This window comes from Vicugna pacos, chromosome 3 (genome assembly GCF_048564905.1).
Source record: "Vicugna pacos chromosome 3, VicPac4, whole genome shotgun sequence".
NCBI lineage: Eukaryota > Metazoa > Chordata > Mammalia > Artiodactyla > Camelidae > Vicugna > Vicugna pacos.
Window position 1 is genome coordinate 97,886,392 of NC_132989.1, and position 24,063 is coordinate 97,910,454.

The window sequence follows — 24,063 nt, forward strand, 5'->3', positions numbered from 1 at the left end:
ACCGGCTGGTTTAGAACTGCTTTGCCTTTGGTGTGAATAATATTAGTGGTTAATAAGAAATCTGAACAAACTCCAATCCAGCACCTTTTGAAAGTCATTTTAGTCCTGAAGTCTAGCTAGGGAAGAGACATCTCTGAGACCTACATGCTGAAAACCAAAGCCGGGTTTGTGGGAGCGTATGCACGTCACAGGCCTGAAGAGCCCCGGGAGCAGGTGGTCAAGTTAGGGAAGGGTTCTGATTAGAAGCCAGCTACATTCTTCCGGCCGGCGCCGTTGTGTCTCCTCTCCCTGTGAGGAGGTATGGAGGTCCTATTCACAAGTGGCCACCTGCGAGGGCAAGATGCTGATCATCTTTGGAGCCATGATGGACAGCAGATGCAGGAGGGGAGGGAGGGAGTGGTAAAGATGGTAGCAGCTGGCAATGCTACCCTCTTTCTTTCGGAAGAGCTTGATCCTGATTCTTCTTGCTGAGTGTGTCCCAAGCTTCTTACTGAAGAGGAACTAAATTACTGGTTATTCTGTAGTTCTAAAGATCAACTAAAAAGGAAACAGACCTCTCTGAACAGCACCATCTCATTCTCCATGCTTCCACACTGCCTCTAAACATATTCTGTGTTTTTAAATCAGTTCACTTTTTCCCACTAAAGGAGAAATTCAGCTCATTTTCAGCTTCCTTACAAAGCACTGAACCCCAGGGCATAACTAAACAACACCCATGAAACAGAGGTCCGGGGGCCTAATTTTGCTTGGTGTTGGGCTTTATGGCTGCATCTGCTCAGAAAGTGAGTGTTTTGTGTCCCAAGAAACATAGGTACACGTTCCTTTCAGTTTATAAACCCTCTTTTAATACTCATGGCATACTATTCCATTTGCTCTTCTACAGAGACTTCCACAGACAGCCATGGTATGCGCACTCACAGGAAGGTGGTGAGACCACTGGACCTTCTCTGAACTCTTGTCTCTGTCTATATGGGGTCTATACAATGGCCTTAATCTCACGGCCAATGGCAAACCTTATGCGCCCCAAATCAGTGGCCCCGAAGAGGAAAGTGGTCCATTAGGGGCACAAAGGCTGCCTTGTGGAAGTTAATGATCCCAGAAGCCTGTGAACAGGGAGAAGTGACTGACATTCCAAAGCAGAAGTCTTTGAATTTAAGGAAGAGGAGAAAAGGAGGCATTATCTTTCCATACCCTTCCCCCCTCCCTCCACTGAAATACAGCTTCTGACGTGTAAAGAACCACGCTACGTCTGCGGTTCAGGAAAGGACATGCGGATGGTGCTTCCGAGAACTGTAATGTTTACAGGGACGTCCTCGTGGAAGCTTGGTCAGTCTGGGAGAAGACATACACTCTATACAGAACGTCCTTCCTGGATAGATGTGATCATCTGGAGAAAGCTTTTATTTCTGAGTCCGGAAAAGAAAAAACTCTAAGATGATGATGACCATAAAACATATGCTTATTTTCAACACCAAGAGTAGACGCTATTTTGACCTCTATCAATGTCAGCCGATGTTTGGCCAGATGACAAAATACTGATAAAGTGTCCCTTTTGAAATCTGAACAGCCTGGACTTCAGGGTAATAATTTATAAAATGTTTTAAGAACTAAAGTCCTACTTTTTTTACTGTATGATATGAGGCTACTGGAGAAGGAGAAATGACTAGTTTTCAAAGATGTTAGCAGTTAGGAACTTAAATCCGAGTTATAATCTCCAGAAGTCTTAACTCAGGGTAACCTAGGGCCAAACACTTACACTTTGAGCAAAGGTTTCCCAACTTAAGGGAGTTTTCAAAACAATAGACTTTCGGTAACTCAGATGAGGATTTCAGGGACGAGAGAATGGACAACAGACATGTAAATGAGCAATCAATCTGAGGAACCCTAGAATCGCTTTAAGATTGGAAGAACACAGCACCCAGGTATCAGAAACCTCAGGATTTGCTCTACCATTTTTAAAAAACTAAATTCTCACTAAAAATTTTTAAGATTTTTTATCTGGGGATAGAATATTAAGTTTAGAACCATTCCTCTACCTTAAGTAGAAATAAAAGATACTAACTTTAAAGACACTAACAAGCCCCTATATAAATTCTAGAAAGGTTAGAAATATTTATACCCAAAGACTGCAACCAAGGTAGAGTGTTTTTTCCCTGTAATAAGCACTTGGGCTCAAAATTTTAATTTTTTTTAAACAAACACAAGATAATAGAAGATGAATATCTCTAAATTATATGGAAAACATCATTGAAAAATAAAAATGAGAGAGAAACAAGCTCTCAATTCATGAAATGTAGATAGATGCAAACCTTTCGTTCTGATCTCAGCTGGGGAGTCCCAAGAGGTCACACGCTTTGCTTGCCTGGTTTTACTTCCCAAACTCTCTTCCTGGAGCAGAATTTCTGGAGCTGGCCTTCCTTGCCTTCTTTTTCCATCCTGTTTTGAATTCAGCACTTTTTCCTTTGCACTCTGCGTGGAGAACTACAACATAGCTCTTTCAGTGGCTTGTAGTTCATTCTTTTATCATGTTCTCCAGCTGCCTGCATTCCATTTTTAAACAATAGAGGGGAAATGTGCCTCACGCAGAAATAATCCATTCAGCTTGACTGGCTGAGGTTGGAGTGAAGGAGACAGGCTCCTCCGGGAAAGCGAGCCCGGGCCAACTTTCCGGACACACGGCTCTCATCGCCCTGCCTCCTCCTCCACCGGTATCTGTGCAGCCCCGACCTCCATCACTACCAAGGAATTGCTCTAATTCCTATATTCCCCTAGTTTCTTGAATTCCCCAATTTTCCTCTTAGAAATGGGCTTTTACTGACATGAAGATAACCTTAAAAACTATTTTCCAGATGCTCAAGATGTTACTGAGGAAAGATCTCAGTGACACCATTATAAGATGTTCCACTGATCTGGCAACTTCCCATTCTTCCCTCACTGTCTACTTTCTCCACAAATTATCAATGAAGAGTGGCAACCTGAGTTTAAACCTATGTGCAGAGTACTGGGTGCAAAGTAGAGATTCAGTAAATACTTACTCAACTCTGTCCAAATTCTGCATATCCATACCCCCCCATTACACGGGTTATTAGTGGATGACCGCCAAGCTCTGCAGAGTTCCCCGAAAGGGAATACAGTAGCTATTTCAATTCCCTCTTTTAACCAAAATCACCATTGTGAATTTTGGTAAAATGTCATGATGCATTTGTTAAATTGATTATTTCTATGCTTACTGTCAAAGTCTAACTCTCTTTAAAGTTCCTCTTAAGAAAAAAGGGCTGCCTCCTTTTATAAAGTCTGACTTAATTCTAATGTTTCATCCTTGATCTGGACACTCGCTGTTTGGCCGGAACTGGAAGAAGTCTATCTCTAAAATGACTTGCATATAAAATGGGTAAACTGATGTATTCCTGTAGAGTCTACAATCTAATACATTTCTAGGTCTCTGTAATTAAAGCAGCAATTAGTATTGGGCTGTGGCCAAGGGGAATAGGAAAGCAGGAAGAAAAAGAGAGGCATCTTTCATCACTATTGGTTTGTTGTACACTTTACCCATGCTTTTAAAATATAAGTGAAATTTAATCTCCAAAATGAAAAAATAGACACATTTTCTAATAGCAAAATATAAGATTAAAATACTTAAAAATAAAATGTTAGTGTGAAATAGGGCTTTTTATATTTAAAAAAAAGAAACATTTTTGATTTGCTTTTCTTGTATAAGTCCTCTTATCGCATTAATAGTTACAACTTTCCAGAGTAGCTTTTATGAGACGCCGAAGGAGACAGGGAGGAAATCCTTTTTCAAGATACAAGGTCAGGACCCGAACGTATACACTGGACAGAGCAGTCCTCAACCTCAGATCCATCCACCAGCGCTGCAGAAAGGAATGCAGTATTTCCAACCTTGAGATTTTTCATTATATTTTCTTCTTCCTGGGGTTAAATTCTGTCCAAGAATATTCTACTTGTAAAAATCATTGTACTCTAGCTATAAAACATTTCATTTAAGGAAAAATTTTATAGCTTTCTGTGAAATACCTCCCAAAGCCATCAAGATCTGGGGACACCAGACTTTCAAGACATAAACCTAACCATATGCCCTTGAAACAGTATCAACATTGAACAGAATGACGTTATAGTCTTATATTTGTTTGTCATGAGATGAAGGCCGGGAGGCATATGCCGAGTAACAATCGTTCCTGAGCTTCTGAAGAAATTTTACAACGAAATGACTAACTGCTTAAAAGAATGAGTTCTTCAAGAGCGCCCCTTCTGTTCCATTGATGTCTTTCATCCCATCTATCTCCTCAAAGAATCTCAAGCCAAAAGAATAGGCTGCCTTTTAAGCCACTGAAAAATGGGATCTGATGGAATCTTCCCGTAACTCCCGATGTTTTCCAACGTGACTTTCTTCTTGCTGGTTTCGCCTCTCAATGGTTATTCTGTATTTCTTCCTGGGTAAAGGGAAAGTGAATGTAGTAATAAAACTTCATTTGGCTACAAAATAACTATGGTTTCTCTTACAAAGAATGACCTCAAGGGACATCTGGGTTTGGATTGATAAATGAGAAGTGACAGAATATGAAACCCTGGGCAGAGATTAAAGCAGTGTGCCCCAAGGCATCATGCCCTCATTCAAGGAGGAAAATTAGCCTGCTTTCCCAGATGCCATAGAACAAGCCTTCCCCTTCTTCCCTGGGTGCCTTGTGGGTTAAGTCTTGTCTATTCTGCCACAGACGCTCTCCCCAACTCCCAGGATATGCCCTAGAACAGGAATACAATTGTTTCCACAAAGAGTTGCAGACACCCAGCGTTACATTTCCATGCAGAAATGAAAAAATCATGGTCTAATGACTTAAGAATAAGCCACAAATTCAACCACCAAAGATTACAAAGGAATGGACAGCCCTCAAGAAGCAAAACTATCAGTATCTTGAACACACATAAATATTACAATTTTACAAGACTTGAGGCTTAACCACAGTAACTAAGCATGTGGGTTCTCAAATCCTGAGCACAGAGCAGCCTGAGAGCAGGGACTGCTCAGAGCCACTTCCTCCTCTATAGAAGGTGAACCCAGCACCTATTTCTGAATTGGAGGAAGCCTGAGAACGGGGAAGTTGACTTCCCCTTTGTCCAGATTCCTTCTCCACTTATGCACACTGTGGGTGGTAGGAATCCGGGTCAGAATATTTGTGAGCAAACAATGGCAGTGGCTATGTGGCCACAGGGCAAGGCAGCAGAAACCCTTGACCCCCTGCCTAGTGTGCCGCCCCGTTGACCACCAAACCCAGGGCCACCCCAGAGGAACGGCTTTGTTCTTTTCGCTGCCATGCTTTTTGGGTAAGAGCAAGAGGCAAGCAAGTCACAAGGAGAGTGCCAAGGCAAGTGACAGAGGCAATTAAGGAGAGTGAATGTTAAAACTCTATAAAGCGGTCCTGACCTGAAGAAGTAGAAGGCCATTAGCAAGCCAGCTCCTAGTAAGGCCCCCACGACAATCCCTGTCACCGCTGATTCTTCTAGGCCACCTGCTTGAAAAAGAAACACAGACAATCTGAGTTCATTTTGAGAAACAGCTAGAAATGCCTCATTCTGACTTTTCATTCACTGAAAACTTTCATTCAATGGAAGATGTTTCTCAATTTCCCACTTGAGGCAAATTTTCCAATTTTCCTTTCTTTCTAAGAAACATTTTCTAGGGGATCCTGTTTGTGGGGGGTGGGAGTGGTTGAGGTTTCACTTTTTGGTCTTTGGTTTTGTTTTTTAAACCAAGGGCAAAGCTTAAAAAGCACTTAAGAAAGTACTAGATAAACAAACTATTACAAGAAAGTGAGCACAATGGGAATAAAGCAGGGTCAAGGAGGATATGGGGAAAACTAGAAACTGAGGTTTTCAGATATATCCACACTCTCTTGAGTTTACAGGCAGAGAAGACAACCGCGCAGACCATGGGACTGACCCAGCATCTCTCATTTTCACAGATGGATGGTGACACTTCAAAGTGCTGGAAGATTTGGTGAAAAATTCACTGGGTCAGTGTTCTATTGTTAGATGTTCTCTCACCAAAGGCAGAGTTTCATGTCAAAATGTCTTATATAGCTTTGTGAAAATGTAAGTAACGATTTGCAACAATCAAGTTCAGTTATGTCCCAGTTATATAAAAATGAGAAGTAGCTAGCTTGTATAGGAAGAGTTTAGGATAAAGTCTTTCATGCATTATCATATTTAATCCTCAAAACAGTCCTAAGAGATAGACACATTTTTTTCATTTCACATATGAGAAAACTGAGGCTTAAAGAAGTGATGGAATGCTCCTGGAGGGTCACAAAACCAGTAAGTGACAAGGGTGGAATTTCAAATCCAGGCCCAATAACTCTAGAGACTGTGTTCTTAACATATTTCTGCCACACTCCTTCCCATAATTATTGCACATACATAAAGACCTCACAGTTTGAGGGCTGTTCCCACAACACAAGGAGCACACACATATTAGCCGAAGGCGAGCAACTGGCCTGAAAGGTCAAGGTTGACACTCACTTTGCTCTCCCTCAATAGCTTATCAAAGGGTCTTTCTAAAGCAGTGATTTCCAACCATTTTCCTACTTGTAAGCTCCTTATCAGAACATCCTTTTGCCTCTATATTTATGACAAGGCTGCTCGTGAACAACAGATTTTACACTTATTTGCTAATTTGTAAATTTCTGAGTGTTTAAGGGACATTGTTTGGTTCTGAGGGGTAAGAGGATAAATACAAACTCTGAAACAAGAAATGAATGAGTGACATTTCATATCTGATCATTTAATTTTCCCTAGTAGGGTAAGCTCAAATAGCCCAAGGTTACAGTAGGAGATGTAACAATAGGGAGAAGCCTTCCTACCGTTTTGGATAAGGGCAGAGGGGAAGAAGGACCTCGAAGCCGCTGATGAAGACGGATGCCAGTCTGTGAATTGTTCCGTGGGTTTTACACATCAGGAAAAGACACCTGAACTCTCAGAACATGAGCTCCTTGAAGAACACCTGTGTTACCCTGATACCACGGATGATGAAACCCAGATCTGATTAAGTCTCTAAACTTACATGATTTGCAAGGAGAGCTGTTTGTGTGCTCCACAATCCTGGTTTCATCTATTCTCAGTTTTAAAGGTCCCCAAGGATATTTGATGTTCGGCCGCATTTCAAAACGACCCTCTTTTCCAAAGTAATCACCAATAACCTATGTCGAGGCAAAAAAAAAAAAAAAAAGAGAAAAGAAGAAGAAAAGAAAAGGAACACAAAAAGAAAACAAATACACAAACTGAAAGGTCAAAGTGATTTGTTTCCAAAGGAGGCACAGGTGGGGCTCCCCTCTCCTTCACACGACTGTAAACAGTGTGTTTCTGAGGACTGTAGATCAAGATTTGCAGTTGCCAATGGTGCTCTGAAGATGAGCCTAATTTAGGGAAAACTGGCTCCCCATGGCAGGGAAACTTCATACAGAAAGCAAGAATCTCGGAATTCAGGTCTTCTCCCATGCTCATCAGAGAGGGTGCTGCTCCACCCTTCTGCCACGAGGTCAGCCGTTTGTCAGGCCCAAGTGACTTTCAGGGAAGTGTGAGATCAGAACGAGTCTTATACTCAGGCTAAGCATATGTGCAGCCCACGCCACCCACTTAGCTTGGCCAATAATTCAAGCATTGAAGAGCATCTTTAGGAACTTCCCATTTCACCCTCCTCTGGTTGGAAGACTATTCCCCATCCTGACTTCCGGGCTTACACTCTCCTCCCTGATGAATTTACTTTAATTTCACCCCCACTTCCAGGCTGACCGCCTCAGTTGGTTCCCTTGGCCCCTGAAAAAATAATATTCTTTACGGCTCAGTGTGAGGTTCACCCGCAGTTTCTGGTTTAAACGACTGTTTCATCAGCTACCAGAGCTCTGATCTAGAAGTATCTTCACACCCAGGCTCTCAGGCTTCAGTTCTGCTCCTGGGGGGCCTGTGACCTCCCCTCCCCACTATCTCCTGAAGTGCCCAGCAAGCACTCACAGGCTATTTGATATCCGAGTAAAAGACTCCTAGATCATCACCAAAATCGAACAGTCACTGGCACATCCTGAGCACTTGCCAGGTACTTGACGCACCTTCACCCCCGAATCCCCACAACAACCCCATCTAGCACAGACTATAACGATCCACCCTTAACAGAGGGGGAGACTCGCATATACATCAGATCCAGCCCATCAAAGGGTGAAAAAATAGTGCTTTAAATGTAGCAAGGGCCAGGTGCTGCTGGCTCGGCCCCTCCCACAGAGGCCAGGTATGTGAGAATTGCGAGAAAAACAGCTAGTCCCTTGTGCTGGGACACATGAAATGTTACAGGAACATCAACCCTGGGTCGGAGCCATCAGAGAAGCACATAGGTAGTGCCATTATTGGACCTGAAACACTGCATATTTGTATAATCTTTATATATTTATCATGCAAAGTTTCGATAGTACTTCTCTCAGTTCCAACTTCTCTGATACGCACAAGAATCGTGTGAGATCGGCAAGGAAGAGATTATGATTCCCTCATGACAGCCAAGGAAGCTGAGGCAGCGAGCTCGCACCCCAGACAGTGTCAGAGACTCATTTCGTGTCCTGGGCACTGTCTTCTCTTCCTGATGCAATCCTGAAACTCCATCATCTTCTGAGATACTAATGCATGTCCAGTTTGTAATCACCACCCACCAAAAAAAATTTTTTTTTCAAATTTTAAGGGAGGAAATAAATACACAATTTCACTTTACATCTCTTATCCGACCCCTGTCCTGCTTCTCAGGACTGAGGTGTGAGTCTTGGCCACTTGAAAAGTAGGATCTCCCCACTTAGGATAAACATGGAGCCATTTCCTGAAGTCTTTCCTGGTACCCTCAACCAGAAGGAAGCCCCCCCTTGGAAACTCCCAGTGTTCAGCTCATTGGTATTTGGAGGTTGCTCTGGGGACAGCAGTTGGGACATCAGGACAGACACATTCCTTGGAATCTCAACAGGCAGAAGGAGCAGCTGGGGCAGAAGTCCCGTGTGCTTACCTCCTGGGTGCCCACTTCCGTGTCGGTCATGGCGATCACGGAGAAATCCCCGTACCGGTCTCCGTTGGCATCTATGGACACCTGCCCAGCAATACCTAGAGGATGAGATGTGAAGAACTCCAGTTGGTTCCTTAAAATACCTCCATCCGCCAACAAAAACAAGAAAATGAATTGACAGGATTTTTTTAAACAAACTCATGCCACAGGGAATCTCATCAGACTCGGAGCATTTTTGTTGGCATTTGGAAAGACATTGTAATTTCATCTGTGTCTGCATTCCTAAATTCTTAACATTTCTCCACTTGAAAATGAAAAGAAAAAGAAACAAATGACCTTCTTTGCAGAATATGCTAAAGAAAAAAAGAAAAGATTAAGGTTAATCCTGAAAGCAGTATGCTTATGCCAGAGTTTTGTATTAATTAAGAAAAAAATAGAGTGAGAAATGGAGGTGTAGCTCATTCCTAGACTTGTCATGGGTTCACATTATCATTGGACAAACCTTATAATAGAAAACCCATGCCAGGCCCGGGACTCAATGAATGTGTTTTCCCTATGGGCTCCTTGGACGCACCAGAGGGCAGAGGGCCTGCTTCCCAGGTCGCAGGAGTCTTCTCTCTCTTAGGTTCATTCATTCATTGTTGCTTTTGGGGTTTGGGTTTTCTTTTCCAGCTACACTGAGATATAACTGACACTCATCACTGTACGGGGTTCCAGTGTGCAGCATAAAGCTTTGACTTGCAGTTACTGTGAAGTGAGTTTAGTTGCCGCGCATCATCTCACAGGCATACGATAAATCATTCGTTGTTTATCCAGCAATTACTAGAGGCTGAATTTAATGCAGCAGCTGAGGCAAAGATGAACTGGACACAGTGTCTGCTCAGAAGAGGGGCGCCTGGACTAGCGATTTAATCTCATTGGCACTGAAATCCAACGGCCCGCATCTGAATCCCAGATTTCACATTCAGGAGCTCTGTGCCCCTGGGCGGGGATTTAGCCCTCTGAGCCTCAGTCTCCAGGACTATAGACGAGGCATCCCAGTACTTCCCTGCCAAGGGGCTGCTGAAGAGATTAAGTGAGCTGAGACAGGTAAAGTACTTTAAGAGAAGTCAGTTGTTTTCTTCTTTTGTTATTACTTCTATTGCTATGCCAGGCATCTGGGAGAGGACATCTGACCGTGCCCAGGCCACTCGGAGGAGGAGGAGCTGGCACATCTAGGTGGGGACTCCGGGAGGCCTCGGTGAAAGAGCAGGTCTTTGATAGGAATGCTGGTGAAGCCTACGATTTGGACAAACAGCCATCAGAGTGTGGGAGTACCCTCAGCAGAAAGGGAGTCTTGCTTGCACTTACAAAGGCTGAAAGGAACCAAAGGGATGATGAGGTTTGAGGGGAAGTCACCCGCGTGTCTGGAAGAGAGCCGTGAGATGTAAGGGTGGAATGGCTGGAACGAAGTGGCCAGAGCATGGGGAGCCTTGAGTGTCACTCAGAGGGTTTGCATTTGTTGTGGCTGCAATGGTGGCTTACAGCAGCTAACTGATAAAAGCAAATTTTATATTTATATATACATATATTTATATATAAATAAATATATATTTTTATATATATATTTCATTACTTGATATTAAATATGTTTTCATTGTAATTTTCATTAAGTAAGAGAATGCCTATGTCAGCCACATTCGAATTATTTGTTTTCTTTCATTTTTAACTGTGGCAGAGTTCAGTGTAATTCGTAACTGGCACTTCTATTGGCTTGGTTCTCTCCAGAAGCAAAACAAATGTCTGGGAAAAGGGATCCCAGGGGAAAGTTCCATCCTCTAGTGTGGTCTGGGGAGAGCAAGTATGTGGGTTTACTGTCCTTTGGGCTGTGGTTTGAAGGCCCACTGATTTTTTCAGACCTTGGTCTACTTTGCCGGAAACAGAATGGAGCAACTATTCATCTTGATTTTTTTCTTTTGTCTTCTTAATATAGACTGGTTACAAAGGAGACACCTATCTCAAGCTGGATTATCCTTGACACCCAATACAACTTTCAAGTAATAAATGCCATTTTTCAAAAAAAATATATGTTTACCTCCAAACACATGAGCTGCCCAAAACCATCTGCCGTTCTGTTCAGAGGTGTTTATGACGGTGTGTTCCGCTAAGTGTTTTGCAGAGTATTTTATAAGACAAGGTGGCCCTAGTAATCCAAGACCTCATTACACTTGAAGCTATTACAATTCTGCCAAGAAATGGGGTGTGAACCCTGAGGGTGGCCGATTAGCAAGTGAGACTTCACCTGAGAGTGCTGTACCTGAGGTGAGACTGTCGGGCTGACAGCAGAATTTTCCTGTACTTAAGTGATGAGACTTTCCACCCTCATTTCCACTGGCCTGTCGTGGAGCTCAAGGTTTGAGCTGCACCCCTCTGACCTCTCACACATACAGAAAATTCAGCTTCTTCCCAGGCCATTTATTGAAAGCCTTGAAAGTCAGTCGTAGGTTACACAGTAATAAAATCCAAATTTGTCAGATAACATCCAGAGTACTTTCCCTTGACAACTTAATGGTCACTTTTAGTGACTATTAAAATTTAAATTGTTTTTAATTATAGAAAGGTTAGGTTTTTTTTTTTTTTAAATAGTTCTTTGCGGGGGCTGCCCTCAGATTAATCATTGTTTAGCAAATAAAATGGACTCTCCAAACCATTCAAGGCCAAAACTTACCTTGGCTTCAGTTATCTTTCCATTTGGACAAATGAGGTTCTAAGTTTAGACTGAACTGTACAATTGACTGTTTGGGGACTCACTTCATAGTGCCTGTGTAGACCCGGCCCTAGAATTGAAGTGTCAGGTTGGCCTACGGGAAAATGCAGTCCATGCCCTCTAAATGAAACTGAGTTCCAGCCACTGTGGGCACCTGCCCTTCCCTTAACAACCTCCCTCAGAAGACCAAGAGCAAATGACCACACCACGCAGTGAGGGCCAGCTAAGGACGGGATGTGGCCCACCAAGATTGTGTCCACACACGTCGGTTTCTCGGTGTATTGAGCACAATTTCTGGGAAACTTGACGCTGTCCTAATATGCCCCTGAACTAGTCTGTTTGAGTCCAGTGTCTCTGCAGAAGCAGTCAGAGGTTGAGCAAGACAATCCTGGAGGCTTCTTTTATTTGTTCTCAGTCTACAATCTGTCTAAAGTTAGAGCAGATGTCACTCCAGTTTTGAGTAAGATGTGGCATCCACTAAAACCACCAAGAAGAAATGAAATCCACCAGTTGTCACCACCATATCTGCTACCCAGACAATTCTAGCTGGAGCCTGACCCCTCTGTACTGTCCTACCCTTTCTAACAACGAAGGGGAAGATGTGATGGAGTGGATGGGAGTCCCAAGTGAAAAATATGTGCCCCAAATCTAGACTTGGATATCTAAAGATAGGCATTGCCCCCAGGGCATTAAAGGGCTCAAAGGAAGAGTTAGCTTGATGGAGAATTTAAAAAGCCTGTGTCAGTCATCAACTGGTCCAACCCCTTGAGCACAGGTGATGACGTAGAAGCCCAGAGGACTGAGTTACAGCCAGGGGCAGGGATGCATGTTCTCTGACCCCTGGTCATGACCTGTATGGTCAGTGGTTCTCAAGTGACACCCCTTAGCACACTACAGTTTATTCTCCACCTAGCCCCCATAAGGACCCCTTTTAAGGACTCAAGACAGATCCTGTCTCTCGAAATTCTCCAGTGGCTTTCCATCTCACTCAAGAAGGAACCCAAAGTCCTCAAGGCAGCTCCCAGGTCCACAGGCTTTGGCCCCCACTCCCTCCCTGACTTTGGCTCATATCGCACTGCGACTCACAAGCCTGGCCTCGGCCACACAGGCCCCCTCGGTCTCCCGGGGGTGCTCAGTGCTTTCCCACCAGATATGCCCAAGCTCTCTGCGTTTGCTGCTGCCTCTGGAATACTCTCTCCTAAACATCTATGTAATTCCTTTCACTTCCCTCAGGCCTCTACTCAACTGCCCCTTATCAGAGAGCCCTCCCCAGACCCTTCTGTTTAAGTCAGCAGTCCCACCACACCTTTCCCATCACTTTCTATCTCCTCATCCTGCTTTACTTTATATCCCCTGGAGTGGTGTATTTATTCGTTCATCTCCAGTTCCCCCCACCACTACAGTAGCTCGGAAGCTCAGCTGATTGCAGGAGATGTCTTGAGTTCACTGCTGAGTCTTCAGCACCTTGACAAGTGCCTGGAAGTAGCAAGTGCTTGGGAAGATTTGATGAATGAATGAATGAATGAGTGAATATGAAGAGCTCCAGCAGCTGGAACATCTCATACTGAGTCTCATGTTAATTTTTTTTTTTTGATTGATGGTGAGTTGGGAGGAAACCAGCACTCTACACACTGTTGGCACGAATATGCACTAGCAGATCTTTCTGGAGGATATCGGGCAATATCTAATGCACTTTAAAAGGCACCAACATACTTTTGGACCCAGATATCCCATGACTGAGAATGTTCCCTATTGGAAATAGACTCGTGAATATAGAAAACAAACTATGGTTACCAAAGGAGAAAGGGAGGGAGGGATAAATGAGGAGTTTGGGATTAACAGATACACACTACTATGTATAAAACAGATAAACAACAAGGACCTATTGTATAGCACAGGGAACTATATTCAAGTTCTTGTAATAAGAAAATTGATTGACTGTACACATTAGATTTGTGTACTTTTCATGTCTATGTTATACTTCAATAAAAAGGTTTTAAAAATGGAAAAAAAAAAAAGAATGTTCCCTGTTGGAAGTACTCACAAAAATTCATCAAGATATGTAAGGTACTCCTGGTAGCATTTTGCATAATTACAAAAACTGTGAACAACTGAAGTGTCCATCAATCAGAGGCTCCTTAAAGAAATTCTTGCACAGCCAAACAGTGGGAAAATATGGAACTGTCATTTTAAAACGTGCTGAATCTATGAGTGCCCATATGGAAAATTCTTCTACTTGACATGCAAGTGAAACAGCTAAGATGAAGAATGGCATTCATACTATGATCCTTTTGTGTAAATTTTTTAGATAAGATATACAATTGCATATGTGCTGGCAGAAGGCACCAAATATTTTTAGACTGAATCATAGAAAATTGTTAATAGCGATTACATTGGGGAGAGGGGACTAGGGTGGGAAGGAAAACTTTCACTTTTCATTTTGTACATTTTTGTATGGTTTAAATTTTCCAGCCAAGAATTGGCTCATTCTTGTACAGTTTTTAAATGTCAACAGAGGTTGCTTGAGTGATGAGATGATGGGCCATTTTCTGATTGTTCTTATACTTCTCTGTAAGAAAGCAACAGCTAATGTTCACCATTTTCAAAATAAAATAAAATAAAAGCAGGGAACTCAGTTGGACGTGCTCACCATCTCAAACCACCCAGTTTTGAACAGAAGAATGTATATCTGGGTGTATTTCTTTTCAAACTGATCCCAGAACTCCTCACAAAATCATTATGTGTGGTGAATGAGGCTTGTGAAAAATTTAATTTTAAGAAGCATGGAGTCATTCATTACCTGGCAATCAGAAGGAGACGGGGCACTTCCAATCTCAGTGAGGCTTTTTCAAAGCACTTTCGCAAGCTTTATCTCATTGAATTTTCACAACAAGCCAGTGAAGTGGGTTGACCTGGACTTATTATCCTTATTTTATAGCTGAGAAAAGCAAGATACTGGCAAGTCCCACCGTTATAAGAGAGAAAAACAGAACCAGGAAAGAAGCAGCTTGATGCTGCCTTGGAGACTGAAGCCTCACCTTCAAATGTTCTGTTCCAAGTCTGCTGGATAATTTTCCCTCCATCCTTCTTGCTGTAACCAGCTCTGAGCACTTCATGTAAAGCCAGGACGTAGAGGAGGATGGCATCATGGAATCCTTCAACAAACATGTTAACCTGGAAAGGAAAGCCCAGGTGAGTGAGCCCACGCACCAGGTGACTCACATTCAGGAATCGCGACTCACATTCAGGAATCATGACTCACACTCAGGGCAAAAGAGTCCAACTCAAGGCTGCAGGCAGTGGCAGAGGTGTGCAGGAGTAGCTAACAAGTACCACGCCACAGGTTTCCTGGGACCAGCTTAGTCAGGAAACCCTTTCCCCCACTTGGGATTCTGGAGAGCAGACAAGATGTCACAGAAGTCAAGAAAATTGTACCTGTGGGCCAGGTTAATATTCCAGGTGCAACAGCCTTTGCCCACAGTGCCCTCTGCACACTTGCCCTCCTTCTTCCCCACAGCTGCTCTCTACCTCAAGCCAGCTTGAGTCCAGCCTCCCCCTTGAGGTCTCCTCCACCTTCACCAGCCCCTGTGATGTCTCCACACTCTGCACATGGAACAAAACTAAAAGAACAGTGGGAGTCGCTATACTGTTTTCTGTAGTGGCTGCACAAATTGCAGACTTACCATAGGATCCGGCCATCCCACTCCTGCGCAGGTATCTGGAAAAAACTCCAATTCAAAAAGATACATGCACCCCAATGTTCACAGCAGCACTATTTACAAATAGCCAACACATGGAAGCAACCTAAATGTCCATCGGCAGATGAATGGATAAAGAAGATGTGGTGTATACATACGAAGGAATTCTACCCAGCTATTAAAAAAGAATGAAGTAGTGCCATTTGCAGCAACATGGATGGACCTAGGGATGATCCTACTAAGCGAGTCAGACAAAGACAACTATCATCATATGATACCACTTATATGTGGAATCAAAAAAACTGATACAAATGAATTTATATTCAAAAGAGAAAGAGACTCACATAGAAAACGAATTTATGGTTACCAAAGGGCAAAGGAGGGGGTGGATAAATTAAAAGTTTGGATTAGCAGATACAAACTACTATATATAAAACAGATAAACAACAAGGTCCTAATGTACAGCACAGGGAACTATAGTCAATACCTTGTAATAACCTATAATGAAAAGGAATATGAAAAAGTATATATATAGTGTATAACTGAATCACCATGCTGTACAACAGAAACTAACACAACATTGTAAATGAACTATACTTTGATATGAATTAATTAAGCTAAGAAAAAAAAGAAAGAACAGTAGAGATCCACACAGTCATATTCAGATACTACTGGGTGCCCAGCAGAGCGCTGAGGGTGCAAAGGCGTGGGCACCGCCACTCCTGCCTGCCCGGCATTCATGTCCTCTCTTCTACCAGCGTTAACATCTCAGTTTCTCTTTCCAATTTGTGTTCTGAGGAGTTTCAGTGCATCTGGCCACTCCCTACCTCCAGTCCCTGCCAAGCTCCAAGGACAAGAATGGAGACAGGCCATTGGTTTATCTCAGTTGAGTCATTCAGAAACACACAACTTCACGTGAAATCGGAGAAGTCACTTAATCTCTCTGATCCTTGTTTCCTTCTATGAGCACCATTTGGCATGTTCTGATACCACATTTCAACCCATTGTAACATTCACTGAACACGAAATGGGCAAATACAATCTTGAAACACTTAGTGGCTTACAAATTCTGTTCAAGTGTACCCCAAAATTCAAGCCTTCTGATTTCAAGTGTCAAGAATGGAATTCCACGCAGCAGAATGGATTGGGCAGCCCACGGACAACCTCAGGGAGGCATTGTGAGGGGTATTTCTGCCCCAGCCCTAGAAAGAGACCCCGGAGAGAGAGAGCCACCCGGCTCTGCACCATCTGGTCCAAATACACAAGCGGCCACAGAAGACAGCGCTCAGTGTCTGGTTCTTCTTGGCCTGGTCCCACCATGAAGGACAGTCAGTCCTGTTTGCATCACAGAAGCAAATACTTCAGAATTGCCAAAGCCTCGTGCTAAGAGGTCGGCTAGAATACAGTCAAAGAGCCTGGGCTCGCGACCCAGCTCTGCCGCTCCCTGGCTGGGTTTCTACACCACTCTGGGTCTCAGTTTTCCCCATCTGGAAAATGAGGAAAATGGTAGTACCTATCTCAAGGGGTTGCCATTATGTTTAAGTGAATTAATAAATGTAAAATATGTAACAGTCAGTGCTCGCTGTCAGCTTTTGTTGTTATTGTCTAACAGAGAATTATAAACCTGAGCATCTGCTTAGCTTCTAATTCCTAACGGCAGTGTTCAGAAAACAAGTGATCTGCTTACTGGTACAGCATAGCTCACTGACCCACTTCACGCTTAATGGAAAATAAGACTCCTCATTCATGCTTTGATCTCCCATACAGTTCTCTTCCACAGTGTCACGTCCGTCATTCCACCCAACTATGATGGGTGCAGCCCAAGCTGGTCAAGTCCACTGGGACAGGCGGAGGACGGAAAAGTGCTGGTTCACAGGGGAGTCTGAGTTCACTGCTAGACCCCAAGTCTAATCCTAGCCCTGATACGCTACGTAATCTCTCTAATCTCCAACTCCCTTATAGGCTGAGCGGGACTTTAGTGCCCACTCATCTCCTAGAGCTCTTCTGGGGATTAAATAAACGCGTGCATGTAAAGCATCTCAGACAGTTCTGGGGCCCATAAAAGCGAATGGTGGACACCGGCTCTTACCCTTCGCCATCAAGCTCAGAGTCATTATTTTTTAGGCAAAGCAGAATGGTGTAGAAATAACATCTACCAGTCAAAGATAATTTGCTGCTGATTTGGCTCTGCTCATTCAGTTTTCCAAAGAAATATGAAAGTTTCACGTAAGCCATGACGTCATCATGGCTTGAGAAAGTACTGTGAGGAGTCAGTGAGTTTTAATGAGTGGGCTTCAGCTGTGCAACTTAATCCTCAGACCACAGTAAAGACACTTTTTTCCCAAAGGATCTGTCTTCTCTTTGATAACTGTATAAAACCCACCCTGCTGCAGAGGGAAGAACTACAGAATGGTGGAACGTGGGACGTGTCAGATGCCTTTGAAAAGCTCTGGTCTAATCCAGCCCTTGCATTGAGGACAAGAGCATCACTCTTTCTCAGTCTTCCTGCATTTTGTAAAGGAGTGTTGTTCTGTCTATACTTCCTGTTCCTGGGGAGCCTAAGACAGCCCCTACTTAGCTCATGACATCATCTGTCCACTTCTCTCCCTCCTCCTTCTCCAAATCCTAACCCAGGACCACCATGCTGCCATTGGCCACCCAAAGCCCTGGAGATGTACCCCAGTACCAGCCTTAACCTGGCCCTTCTCCTTCCTTCTTGATATGCCCCCTAACCCTCTACCATCCAGGATGGGAAGAACAATTACTTGACTGAAGGAAACATGAACTTGGATTACTTTTGATCTCATGGGTTTAATGGTAGAAGAGAATGCACAGGCTCTAAACACATGCCCAGGTCTGAAAACTCATCTGCAACTCATCTGCAAATGAATCACAAAATTGCCCTTCTCTCCTCTCAGAGTCCCTGAGTGTCTCCCTCTCCTGCCAAAATTAGCAGGCGAGCTGCCAGCTCCCACCGAGGTTCACTAGCACCCCAGCCTGCTGTGGGGGTGGCTTCATAACACCTATCTCATAGCACCTCAAGCCAGAAGCAAAACCCCAGAGACCGTCTTTTCCCGAGGAGAACATTCTTACACCTACACGTGTTTTTTAATGGGAGGAAAGCCCGTTAGCACATTATACACTGAAAATTAGAGGTGCAAATTTAAAAAAAAAAAAGAGAGAGAGAGAGAAATCAATCCAGACTATTAAGTTGCCTTTGGAACACTTTCCACTGGACCTCCGGGCTGAAAGGAACCAGGTCATCTGGTCCGTCGCCCTGCCTCTTTACAGAACAACACTTGGACCGCAAAGTCCTGACCGACAGATCGTGGTGTCCTTACTGACAGATCATGGTGTCCTTACTAACGGGAGAAACAAGACTCCCTCTTCTGACCAACCTGTTCTAGTAGTGAGCCTCATTTCTAGCCAGAAAGGCCTTCCTTACTGTCATCAGTCATAAGTCTCAACTCCTAAACGCAGCCATTGCCCTGCTCGGTGCCACACAGAGTTAAGAGAATACAGTTCATGAGCCCTCGGAGTTTACAGCCCCCACCAGACAGCCCGGCCGCCCACACGAGCATGGGGATGGGCCCTACACGAGGCCCCTGTGAAGTGGACCCCACGAGGGACAAGTGCCAGGGAAATAATTATCTGTGCTGAGTGTCAAATAAAGTGTCTAGCGTTCAAACAAGATGGAAATCACTTACCATCTCCCACGCATTCGGACAGATTGCCAGAACAAGGACGCATGCCGTCCCATCATTTTGTCTCAGTTCTCGGATTTTGTCCTCTGTAGTTGGCCAGCAGCGGGTATCCCAAGGAAAAGAAAGCCACCTCTGCCTTTGGTCTTTCCCGCTGATGGCGCCTGTCGGCCATGTCTGCCTGCTAGTGTGGGTGTTTTCCTTAATCTTCTATCGTGGGGAAAGCCGAATAGGAATCTAGTTATTTTTAAAACTGAGCGTAAAGAGTTGCCATTCGTGACCTGGCTCCTACCTGTGACAGAGAGCCAGATCTTTCTCATTTCTCTCTGGGGAGACAAATTCAGAGACAAATCCCCCAGTGCTTGTCTTCCAAATGAGTCAGCAGAGCATGCTATGTGCCTCAGCTGGTCTGGCAAGTGAGTGAATAATCCAGCAGCAATCTGGCTCCCAGGGCCGTCTGGAGCTCTGAGAAAGGCTGCAAAGCTCTGAGACATAGGCTAGTGGAAGAAAGCCATCAACATCCAATGCAAGGCTAGGCTGGCCCAGGTACCCACATGCACTTAAGCCTGTCAGAGAGTGGTCTGTCTTCCTGATCACAGACCAATGGTTCCCAGTGCGAAGGAGGCTTTAAAGCAGAAGGTGTTGCGCAGGAGTTCTCAAGAGTTTTTTGGAAAGACGTGACCTTTAACCTCCCATTCAGTTAAAGGGGAGATCAGGGAAGGGGAAATTTCGATCGCAGGCAGATAAGAGGAGGGACGGGTCCGGGACCCACTTCTCCCTATCACAGCGGGAACAAAGTTAGCTTCATCTTGAATGATTGGTAATAAGACCCAGAAAGTGAACCTCGTCCTGCCCTCCGAGGCCACCGGAGATGGTGGACTGTGGCAGAAAGTGGCCTGAGTGTGCTGCGTGGGTAGGCCAAACGTCAAAGAATATTATGCACTTGATGAACCCTGTGCATGTGACCTCCAGGCAATAAAAATATAGATACTGTTTTCATTCAGTTTGCTTTTGAATCATGAAATTAAAAATTCACAATTTAGAGTAACAGCAGGAACTTCCATAAATCAAGTGATCACAAATTCTTCATCAGAAGAGGGGCTCTCACCCTTCTTGCACCCCGAGGTCTGCTCTTCCAGCCTGGGCCTGCCTTCGTGCAGGTCATACTCGGTCGCTGGCTGACTTATTTCAGCCTTGAAGAGAGTGAAGTTGGAAATCTCCGTCCTTACCTAGTGAACTCAGGAAACGCAAAGGGCCAGTGGCTTACTCACAGTCTGGCAGCGATCCGGGAGAGAGCCAGGGGCCAGCCCTGTGCTTGACCCAAGACTCACTGTATCACCCGGTAGACTTCTTTCTCCCCATGAAGAAGTTATGGGCTGTCTTGGGGTGGGGGTTTGTCCTAAATTGCCCAAATGACGGTTTCCATCCCAGGCTCAGCACTGCCCCTATAGCAATGCCCTGGGCTGACAAGTTCACTCATCTCCCAGCCTCAAGTGTGGCTGCCTGCAGAGAGAAACAGATTTGTTTTCTCTCTCCTCACCTAAAACAAACTGGATCGTCAAACAAAAGGCTGTCCTGGGGAGCTCATTAAGTCAAGTTCTGACCCTCATTAGTCTCGCCTGCATACAATACAGCAACTGGCTGCCCTTTTAATGACAAGAACAGCAGGGCGCCCCAGGGCTGGCAGATGACGTCCATTTACATAAGCAAACCTCAGCAAGGAGAGCGGCCGGGCCTGTGTGTGCAGAGAGACCAGGTGGAGGAGAACTCCGTGGACCTGGGCTCTTGGAATTAGTGAGTGTGGGGCGCAAGCACATGAGAATGACCTTTTTTTTTTTTTAATTGAAGTAGAGTTGATTTACAATATTGTGGTCGTTCCTCGTGTACAGCAGTGATTCAGTGAGAATGACTTTTTAAAATTCTCCCGATGCTCATGCAGGGAATTGGTCATCTGATATATTTGCCCTTTGAGTGTGTCACACACACGTCATATACGGATGCTTCTCATCCCCCATCACTCCCGAAGGCTTAGTTGAGAAACGCACGTCAATAATGTAATGACATAACCGTCCCTGGCTTCTAGGTGGTCAGGTGAGCAATGTCTGTCCTTGGCCTTGATGTCCCACTGGTGCCTGACCAGATGTGCCTCTGGAAAGCTTGGGGACACATCCCCCAGAGACTGCTTTGGACAGTCACTGGCCTCACTTCCCAGGGGTCTGGGTTCCTGTCGGACAGAGGGTCGAGGTGGGTAAACACATACAAAGCCCCAAAGGGGGCGGACAGGGGCAGGAAGCAGTACCTGCACACCCTGCTGAGCAGAGAGGCCGACCCAAGACCAGAAGAGGGGCAGCCAAGCCAGAGGGAGATGGAGACAGGGCAACACCGGGGGACGATTCTGGCCTCATTATTTCTGAAAGGCCAAAATCAGAAAGAACATATAAATTCTAACTTTTCCAACTTGATGACATCCTTTCAAGCTGGTCCTGAGAACATCAGAGAGCTCCCCCTGAATTTCTTGAGTCACCTGGAGATGTGATTAGAAGGAAGAGAGGAGCAAAAATCCAGGCTTTGTAGAAAGATGGCTTTTTTTTTTTTTTTTTTGTCTTGTGTCTTAAAATGAAAGCTCTCCCTTTTTAAACAAGCACTTTCAAGGTACGGTGAGGACTGAGCTGAGAATCAGAAGCCCAACTCCTAGTTCAAGCTTCATTCATTTATTCACTCACTGCGAACAATCAGCAGCTTAATTTTGTTCAATTCTACCTTCAAGCTGTATTCCATAGAGCAGCAGCATTCCTTAAAATGTCAACAGATGGCCCTAGAAATAGCACTCTGGTGGTTAAACAGGTTTACAAAATGCTAAATTGAACAAAGTCAAGCAGTTCTCTTTATGTTCCAGTAATAATTATAATAACTAATTTCTGTTGAATAGCTCCTGTATTCTAGGAGCTGAACTTAATAGAATTTAAGTTCTATTGTGTTTAGTTCTTACAAAGCTTTCGTAGATGGGGACTGTTATTATCCTATGAGAGAGACTCTGGCTAACATCCTAAACAGAAAGAAGAGATCTTCGTCAGTGGATGGGGTCAAAACCCCAGAAAATGTTGGGTGGGCAAGTTCTTAAGTAGGGGTCCAAACCAGGCTTGCCTAGTAATGACATGTCTCCTATTAGCACGTATGTTCAGCTAGCGAATACGGGCAAACAGCTTTGTGCTGCAGTTTCTTTTTCTAACAGGCAGGTCTACAAATTGAGTATGTACACTGGGAAGAAGAGAAGGTCCATAAAAGAGAAGACTAAGACTGACAATGTACTTCAAGGTGAGAGAGGGACAGAACCCACACCTGGAGATGGAACTAGCGGGCAAAAGATGGAAGAAGAAAAAGAGGAGGGGAGACATGAGATGACACACTAAAGGTCCCTCATTTTAAAGCAAGTATTTAAAACAGCAGCTAATACAGCATGACTCAGATCAAGTGAATCAGGATTTCTGACTCAGCTGGAGTTGACCTTGCTCCAGCTGTGAAAAAAAAAGTCTGTGAAACCAAAGGAGCATCTAAACAAGCTGTATGGAAAGGATGAGGGTCCCAGTCTGCTCCCAGCACATCAGCAAGCAAAGGTAATAAAAGATCTCCTTATTTAATGTTTTCTAACTAACACTCAACATGAAACATGATGACAGTGGTTTTGGAGGGTCTTTATTCTGTATGGCCTTGGTTCTTTTTTTTTTTAATTATTTTGATGGGGGAAGTAATTAGGGTTATTTATTTATTTTATTTTTTAATGGAGGTACCAGGGATTGAACCCAGGACCTCATGCATGCTAAGCACACACTCTACCACTGATCTATACCCTCCTTGCCTTGATTCTTGATAATAATAATAGTAACCTGATAAATAATAATAAATGTAGCAAAGCTTCATTTACCCAGCCTTGTCAAGGAAAAAAAGGTGTTTCATACAAGCAACTATTCTGAATTCTTAAGTGTTATTTCTCTAAGTATCGAAACTTCTTGAATATAAACACCTTTGATGGAAGTGCTTCTAAAATGACCCACACAAATCCTTGCCTTGATGCCAGAAATATGCTAAATGTGATACTAACTTATTGTGATTCTCTATATGAAAGGCTAGGACAGTGAACAGTCCAATAGCCTCCATCACTACTGAAGAGTGTATTGTGCTGTTTGCACAAGGCTGACACCAGACTTGTGTGTTTCTAGATAATCTTTCCTCCTCCACACTGACACGGCATGAGCTGGGACCCTCCTCCCTTCCAGAAATGCTGCCTTCCCTCGGCTGTGGAGTCTTCTGCCTCTCCTCATCTGGCCCCTCCTACTGCTGACCTCTAGGGTCCAGCACAGCTAAAGAATGAAGTCTCCCTGCCTCAGGATGGTGCAGAACACACTCCATTAGTAGTCACACCCCTAAATAAACTCTATGTCCTCCTCCTTGCAAAATCTCTTGGCTTCTCTGAGCATGCCATGAGGAACCATCACACATTAGCCCTTGGGGTTGGAATGCCCTCCCCAGGGGCCTTGTCTCTTTCAAAGCCAAGTCCTACTCAGCCTTGCTGGATGTTCTCAAGTTACCCTCTCCAGACCCGCCTCCCACCCTTCTCCAGTCAGCTGACATATATGGACGTCAGCTGGGTCCCCTCATCCTCCGGCTTCTGGCTGGCTTCCTCAGGAGATGAGCAGGCAGGAGATGAAGGCCCGGATGCCAGGGTCTGCACTCCTCCACCAGACGCCACAGGTGGTTCTCCCAACTACCATGGGCCTTGCAGGTTCCAGAAACCTCTCCCTCCTCTTGCCCTTTCTGATCTAGAGGTGCTAACAGCTTTCCTTTTGTGGGCCCTGGGTTCTTTGCCACCCTTTGATG

General features: G+C 44.3%; 1 protein-coding gene and 1 long non-coding RNA gene across 4 annotated transcripts in view; one reads left to right on the forward strand and one right to left on the reverse strand.

Moving 5' to 3' along the window:
- Nucleotides 1–2,175: 2,175 nt before the first annotated feature.
- NPR3 (natriuretic peptide receptor 3) overlaps nucleotides 2,176–24,063 on the reverse strand; it is a 65,021-nt gene continuing 43,133 nt past the window's right edge. For 2 of the 3 annotated variants that reach the window (XM_072958803.1, XM_072958805.1), the window contains 5 exons: nucleotides 14,828–14,963; nucleotides 9,047–9,141; nucleotides 7,076–7,211; nucleotides 5,441–5,528; nucleotides 2,176–4,451 (listed from right to left, as the gene is read on the reverse strand). In XM_072958803.1, the coding sequence (XP_072814904.1) occupies nucleotides 4,340–4,451; nucleotides 5,441–5,528; nucleotides 7,076–7,211; nucleotides 9,047–9,141; nucleotides 14,828–14,963 (567 nt within the window). In that variant the 3' untranslated portion in view covers nucleotides 2,176–4,339. The remainder of the gene's footprint in view (nucleotides 4,452–5,440; nucleotides 5,529–7,075; nucleotides 7,212–9,046; nucleotides 9,142–14,827; nucleotides 14,964–24,063) is intronic. The other variant, XM_072958804.1, reaches the window with a different exon arrangement.
- LOC140695712 (uncharacterized) lies at nucleotides 5,256–11,104 on the forward strand. The gene is made up of 4 exons (XR_012071543.1): nucleotides 5,256–5,381; nucleotides 5,979–6,108; nucleotides 9,716–10,132; nucleotides 11,016–11,104. It is a non-coding gene; the product is annotated as an uncharacterized lncRNA (long non-coding RNA).